General features: G+C 39.4%; 1 protein-coding gene across 2 annotated transcripts; it reads left to right on the forward strand.

The window, feature by feature from the left end:
- The first annotated feature begins 839 nt into the window (after positions 1 to 839).
- LOC126694064 (receptor-like protein kinase BRI1-like 3) lies at positions 840 to 6,182 on the forward strand. 2 transcript variants are annotated; one of them, XM_050390092.1, is made up of 3 exons: positions 840 to 1,420; positions 1,699 to 1,755; positions 1,979 to 6,182. In XM_050390092.1, exon 3 carries the CDS (start codon positions 2,011 to 2,013, stop codon positions 5,674 to 5,676), a length of 3,666 nt encoding a protein of 1,221 aa, XP_050246049.1. In that variant the 5' UTR covers positions 840 to 1,420; positions 1,699 to 1,755; positions 1,979 to 2,010; the 3' UTR covers positions 5,677 to 6,182. The 2 variants fall into 2 exon arrangements, with proteins under 2 accessions (XP_050246049.1, XP_050246048.1); XM_050390091.1 differs by having other exon boundaries at positions 1,699 to 6,182.
- Positions 6,183 to 7,663: the final 1,481 nt, after the last annotated feature.

Genomic DNA, 7,663 nt, shown 5'->3' on the forward strand with positions numbered 1-7,663 from the left:
CTCTATTACTTTTTCAATTAGAAATCTCATTTTGTTTTAAATACACAATACTAAAGATAAGTTAAACCTTTTTTTTTTCCTGTTAAACATGACATGCTCGTTAATTGTTCAACTACTAAGTTTAGAGATATAATAGAAAATACCATTATCACTATATTATCACTTAAACCGGTATTGTTCAAAGTTTTGCTTTTAACATACGGTTATATTATACGCTTATATTCCGTGGAGATGGATATTGTATGGGGTAAAATTGAGGTGTAGACGTGGGTAAAAAAATGCTGGACACTCGAAGTTGTTGGTCACTGACTCTCAGTGGGTCACATTTTCATTGCTTTTGGTCCTACACTTTTGGTCATATTGCTTTGTTGTGTCATAACTCATGACTCATAATCATCCGAGGCCCTAGTCAGTGTTTGAATTTTGAACTGATAAACAAAGTAAGTTTTTCGAAAGTTTGCTTCAAATTCGATTTCTTTCTTTTTGTTTTTCATTATAAACTAGATTTTTACTTATGTCTATTGAAAGGCTTCAAATTTGATTGGATAAGCAATTAATGGAAGGGTTTAATTCAATAAAAAAATGGACGAGTTAATATATATATATATATATATATATAAATAGTCTGACTGGAAATTGAAGATTTGAAAGAAAAGCCCAACTACTCAAGTCTTTTTTTTTTTTTTTTTTTTTTGGTAAAACAACTACTCAAGTCTCAAACTATAAAGAAAACTCACCTAAAAAAAAAAAAGTGAAAATCCGTATGAATGGCCATCAAGGAACACTATTACGTACACGCTGAGTAACTCATCCAACAAGGAACACTGTCCCTCTCAAAAAGGCAGAGTTTGGGGAGAGAGAGAAAGAGAGGGAATCAAATCCAAAGTTTGACTGGACCCGAAAAATGAGAACGAAATTTTGGGAGCGCCACTCCCACAATTTTACTTTTTTCCTCTCTCACTCTCACTCTCTCTTTTGCCCCCAAGTCTCCAACTTGTCTTGTACTCCATTCTATTCTTGTTCTGGTATGTAACTTTACTTCCTCTGCAACACCCACTTCCTTCTTCTTCTCCTCCTCCTTCTATAACCATTTTTCTACTTTTTGGCCCTGTGGTTGTCCTGTGCAGCGTGAAGCAATAAATCCAATAATATATATATAGTTGCGGGTCTGATATCTGGGTACTGGGTTGGTTCTGCCTTCCCCTGAAGTAGTACCACCAGCCAGTAAATTTTTAGTGCTACAACTGTAAGGGAAAAAAAAAAAAAAAAAAAAAGAGCTTTTCTTTTCATGTGTTATGCCATCTATCTATTTTCTGGAGTCCTACTATAGGATCCAGATATGACAGGCTTAAGTTTGTGTCACGGCCGACATTTCTGAACATCGTACTTCTTTCAAGTCTGTCACTCCAACAAGTCCAAGGTATCTTCCTTCCCTTCCTTCTTTCCTTAAACCAACACTGATTTTGGACCTTTTTGCAAAACAAAACAGCTACTAGTGTCGTCTGCCTACTTTATTTTTCTTTCAAAATCATTTCCTTATCTTTTTGTTCTTATTGCAATTATTATTATTGTCAGTAATTACATACAAGCACTTCTGTGTTTTGCTTTGTAATTCATCATTACCAGCTTTTGCCCGTGATTTTTTCACTCTCTAGTCTCTTCTCTTGCTAACTATTATCCCTCTTCTAAATATTTCAGCTTTCCTGTGGAGTCTTATAAGAAATTAAAGAAGCATCAAGAGGCAGCTAGCAAAGAGTAAGTTTAATTAGTTAGCCCGGATCTGAAATGAAGTAAAGAAAGATTGGTCCTTGAAGAGAGCATAGAGAGGTGTCAAAGGATCCAGCTTTCTCATTTAATTGTTAATGTAGAAAGAGAGAGTAGTAGAGACTAAACACCTCCTTTTGCAAAAAGATTCTTCTCCCAAAGAAAATATATGCTAAATAATAGACAGAAACTCTTTTTTTGTTTAAATTGTCAGCTGATCAGTTTGGTGATGAAAAGCTGAGCAAAATGAAGAGAGAATGGAATTGGAGGGTGTCGATATCATCAGGACAAGGCATCATGGGGTGGTTGTTGTTGCTTGTCTTTCACCTTGTAATAATGACTTCAGGTTCAGGCGCCAGAGAATTAGCTCAAAAACAACAAAGCAATGATGTGGTGGGGTTGTTGATGGCCTTCAAGCAATCAGTTGATTCTGATCCCAAGGGATTCTTAGCAGATTGGCATGATGATTCTTCAAGTCCATGCTCATGGAAAGCCATCTCTTGCTCTCTTGATGGCCAAGTAGTAGCCTTGAATCTAAGTTATGCAGGTCTTATTGGTGGCTTAAACCTTCCATTTCTCACAGCGGTGTCCACTCTCCAACGCCTATATTTGCAAGGCAACTCCTTCTCAGCTGCCAATCTCACCACAAGCTCCTGTTCCAGCCTTCAAACTCTAGACTTGTCTTCCAACAACTTCTCAGACCCTCTTCCAGGACCCTCTTTCCTTCTCTCTTGTAATCATCTTTCTTACCTCAATCTCTCTCGCAACTCAATCCCTGGTGGCACTCTCCATGTCCCTTCTTCTCTTCTGCACCTCGATCTTTCTCGCAATCGCATTTCTGATTCTTCCCTCCTTTCCTACTCTCTCTCCTCCTGCCAAAACTTGGTTTCACTCAACTTCTCCGACAACAAGCTCACTGGATCACTTAGCTCCACCCTCAAGACTTGCAAAAATCTCTCTTTTATTGACCTTTCCAACAATCTCTTATCTGGGTCTATCCCCTCTAGTTTTCTAGCTGACTCCCCTGCATCTCTTTACCATGTAGATCTCTCCTACAACAACTTCTCTGGCAACTTGTCCAGCCTTGATTTTGGGATGTGTCCCAATTTAGCTTCACTCTTTCTAGCTCACAACATCCTCTCTGGCAGTGACTTCCCAATGAGCCTAGGACACTGTCAGCTTCTGGAGACACTTGACCTTTCTCACAATATGTTGCAGTCTAAAATTCCGGGTGTCTTGCTGGCAAGTTTGAAGAATTTAAAGTTACTAGCTTTGGCCAATAATCAGTTTTCTGGCGAGATACCATCTGAATTGGGACAGTTATGTGGGGGGATCCGGGAGCTTGATCTTTCTGTAAACAAACTCTCTGGTGGGTTGCCTTCGACTTTTGCAAAGTGCTCCTCTTTGAGTTCTCTCAATCTTGGCAACAATCAACTTTCTGGAGATTTCCTCACTACAGTTGTGAGTACTCTCCAAAACCTGAGATATCTCTTTGTACCATTCAACAACATAACTGGTCCTGTGCCTCTCTCTCTGACCAATTGTACTCAACTAAGAGTGCTGGATCTCAGTTCTAATTCCTTTACAGGGAAGGTTCCAGCTGAGTTCTGCTCCTCCAAAGCCTCATCAGCTCTGGAAAGGCTACTTCTAGCTGACAATTACCTGTCTGGGACAGTGCCTTCGGAGCTTGCCAACTGCAAGAGCCTGAGGACAATTGATCTTAGTTTCAACAACCTGATTGGCACAATTCCCTTGGAAATTTGGAAGTTACCAAATCTTTCTGACATGGTTATGTGGGCAAACAACCTTACTGGGGAAATACCAGAAGGCATTTGTGTAGATGGAGGAAACTTAGAGTCACTGATCCTCAACAACAATTTTATTACTGGAACTATACCACAGTCAATTGGCAAGTGCACAAACATGATATGGGTGTCACTTGCTAGCAACAAGCTCACTGGAAATATCCCTGCTGGTATTGGGAATCTCCTGAACCTCGCTATCCTCCAATTGGGTAACAATTCACTTACCGGACAGATCCCACCAGAGCTTGGCAAGTGCGAGAGCCTCATTTGGCTTGATTTAAACAGCAATGACTTTTATGGTGCTATCCCATCTGAGCTTGCCAATCAAGCTGGCCTTGTCATTGCTGGAAGGGTCTCTGGGAAGCAGTTTGTATTTGTGAGAAATGAGGGTGGAACAGCTTGCAGGGGTGCTGGAGGACTAGTTGAATTTGAGGGAATCAGAGAAGGGAGGCTGGAAAGTTTTCCTATGGTTCACTCTTGCTCATCAACCAGAATCTACTCTGGCAGGACAGTTTATACATTCCCCAGCAATGGCAGTATGATCTATCTTGATCTAGCTTACAATTCCTTGTCTGGAACCATTCCCCAAGACTTAGGTTCAATGAACTTCTTGCAAGTCCTGAATTTGGGACATAACAGTCTAAGTGGAAACATTCCTGACAGCTTTGGAGGTCTTAAGTTGATTGGAGTTCTGGATGTCTCACACAATTATCTTCAAGGATACATTCCAGGGTCCTTAGGGACACTCTCTTTTCTTAGTGACCTTGATGTGTCTAATAACAACCTCACTGGCCTCATCCCTTCTGGAGGGCAGCTGACCACTTTCCCAGCGTCCAGATATGAGAACAATTCCGGCCTTTGTGGGGTACCCTTGCCCCCTTGTGTCTCTCAAAGCCACTCTGCAGGTTACTCAACTCAGGGGAAGAAGCAGTCAATGGAAGCTGGGATGATCATTGGCATCACATTCTTCCTCTCTTGTATCCTCGGACTTACTTTTGCTCTTTATCGGGTGAAGAAATACCAGCTCAAGGAAGAACAAAGAGAGAAATACATTGATAGTCTTCCAACTTCAGGTAGTAGCAGCTGGAAACTTTCCAGTGTTCCTGAACCCCTTAGTATCAATGTTGCTACATTTGAAAAACCTCTGCGGAAGTTGACCTTCGCTCATCTACTCGAAGCTACAAATGGTTTCAGTGCTGACAGCTTAATTGGTTCTGGAGGTTTTGGTGAGGTCTACAAAGCTCAATTGGGAGATGGCTGTGTTGTTGCAATTAAGAAGCTTATTCATGTAACTGGTCAGGGAGATAGGGAGTTTATGGCAGAGATGGAAACTATTGGGAAGATCAAGCACCGAAACCTTGTTCCGTTGATGGGTTACTGTAAGATTGGAGAGGAGAGGCTTCTTGTGTATGAGTACATGAAATGGGGGAGTCTGGAGGCTGTTCTTCATGACAGGAATAAAGGCGGGGGCTCAAAGCTTGATTGGACAGCTAGAAAGAAGATTGCTGTAGGGGCTGCAAGAGGTCTAGCATTCCTTCACCATAGCTGCATACCTCACATTATACACCGGGACATGAAGTCTAGTAATGTTCTTCTAGATGAGAATTTTGAAGCCAGAGTTTCTGATTTTGGCATGGCAAGGCTGGTGAATGCCCTTGACACTCATCTCAGTGTGAGCACCCTTGCAGGAACTCCAGGTTATGTGCCCCCCGAGTACTACCAAAGTTTCAGGTGCACAGCAAAAGGAGATGTCTACAGTTATGGTGTCATACTGCTAGAGCTTATATCGGGCAAGAAGCCAATAGACCCTTCCCAGTTTGGTGATGACAACAACCTTGTTGGATGGGCAAAGCAGCTTCAGAGGGAGAAGAGAAGCAATGAGATACTTGACCTGGAGTTGATGACAGAGAAATCTGGTGAGGCTGAATTATTCCAGTATCTGAGGATTGCCTTTGAATGCCTAGATGATAGGCCATTCCGTCGGCCAACCATGATTCAGGTGATGGCAATGTTTAAAGAGCTTCAGGTTGATACAGAAAATGATAGTATCGATGACTTCTCATTGAAAGACACTGCTATTGATGAATCACGAGAAAAAGAACCTTAGTTCATAGCACTCATCCCTAATTGGACTTAAAAGACGTTTCTTGCAAGCCTGAATCTGGCTGGGCCATGGCTACGCAGATGTGGTAACAATGATGTAAACCTCTGAAATTGGAGTTGAATTTAATTCTTGTCCACTGTATATAATAGAACACTGGATGAGATAGAGTGGAAGAAAACTTAGGGAGAACAAAGTAATGGAGTCTTTCATGGTAGCTTATTTTTTGTTCCCTTTCGTCATCACATCTGTTACTAAAGACTTCAAATCTTTGTTCCTTCGCCTTTGCTTTCTTCTCCCTGTCACAGTTTTGGTATCTGATGTGCTGCAGTTTGTCTTAATTTCCAATTATTGTTGTTTATAGAAAGCTGGAATTTTAGAAGAAAGTTTTGTAAAGTTGTAGCATTAGCATTATTGGGAAATTGAAATCGTATTTGAGCCATTTGTATTTTGTTTGTCTTACGATTGTGTAATTCTGGTAATTATTGAATTTGACAAAAAGGTTTTCGCAATTGTCTCTGGATTTGATTCACAAGTTTGTATCTTTTTCAATTGGCAATTGTAACCTCCTCTCTAACTATTTGCTGTTTAATCTTTTCTTTTCCAAAACCAACATGAAACTTTCAAGCACTCCAAAGCATTGAATTAAATTTCTGATCTTGCTTGTGAGGCCTCTGGGATGGATTTCGTACATCAAGCTATGGGTTAGTTAGGACATGAATTAACTGAAACTACTGCTTTTGTGTGACTGTGTCCTTGTGTGTGTAACAGAAACTGTGAATGTTTATGAATTTCAATGTTAGCGTTGGAATCCCAAAGGAAAAGGAGTTACATGGCTGAAGAAAAGTGGCGGGTTTTAAGAGAGTTCAGGCCTTGCAATGTCACCTCCCTCACTCTGCACTTCATGGTTTCTTTTATCTTTAGGACCTGCACAATTGGCCACCTTTATCTGAAATACCTAAGTGAGTCAAATTTGGCATATTTTTCCTTGGTAATGAGTTACGGCATCTGTTTGTTGATTATGTAGTTCATTTTATTGTGCTCTTACTGCTGGAAACAAGGCAACACTAGTAAGCTATAGCCTTATAATGGCAGATAACATAGTTTCTTGATTGTTGTTTCCATTTATATTATATCTTTGTGTATGAATAAATGTGCAAATTTGTATCACATGTAACTGACAATAAATAACTATGTTAATTTAGCATGGCTATTGTATTTATCTAATTACTGAATTTTCACAAAACTAATGAAATATGAAAATGTTATTTGTCATGAGAGAAAAGGGGGGTGTTTGGCATATAACAACGGTTTTCAAGAATGACATTTGGTTGATTGCTTACTAGATTTTAAATTCATTTTCTCTGCATAAAATTGCTTTAATCTGTTTGTGATTGCAAATGAGTGTTCTTACATTCAAAAGTTAGTTTGGTTACACTATCTGTTTTCTCTTACAAGTTTCTAGTCTAAGGAAGCTTCCAATTCAAGGTTATCAGTCATTGCTGTTTTAATGAACTTCATCCAATTTAAGCGTATGCAATTATGCATTCCTTGCACCAATTTCTATGTTTCAAAGAGAAAAGAAGGGTCTAGTAGGATTGTATCAAGCATTAGTACATGTTCTCATTTAGTTATAAAATTTTGTTGACTGCCACATAAGATGGAATGATTAAATTAAGCTACTCTTTAATATTAGGCATTGTTTTCTTAAGTCCCATTAACGTAGTGCTAGTTCCTGTACTTGTTCTTTATTCCAGATTTGTCATTTAAAAAGACATGAGAATTCTAGAAATAATATAAAGTTGATTTCTACAGTATCTAGTTGTAACCAGTTGTGGTCATGTTAGTTTCTTGGCAAATTTAAATTGGATTTTAGTGAATTCTGCTACTTGTGCATTCAGGACCAGAAATTGTGTTAAGATATTCATGAATGGTCAGTCATATCTTGTTCCTTGCATGAATGCAGTAATTATCTTTTATATAATGCATTTTA

The sequence above is a fragment of the Quercus robur genome, chromosome 8 (genome assembly GCF_932294415.1).
Source record: "Quercus robur chromosome 8, dhQueRobu3.1, whole genome shotgun sequence".
NCBI lineage: Eukaryota > Viridiplantae > Streptophyta > Magnoliopsida > Fagales > Fagaceae > Quercus > Quercus robur.

What these genes read in the sequence shown, in the direction of transcription:
- LOC126694064 (XM_050390091.1), top strand. Translation starts at nt 2,011, where the DNA reads ATGAAGAGAGAATGGAATTGGAGGGTGTCGATATCATCAGGACAAGGC.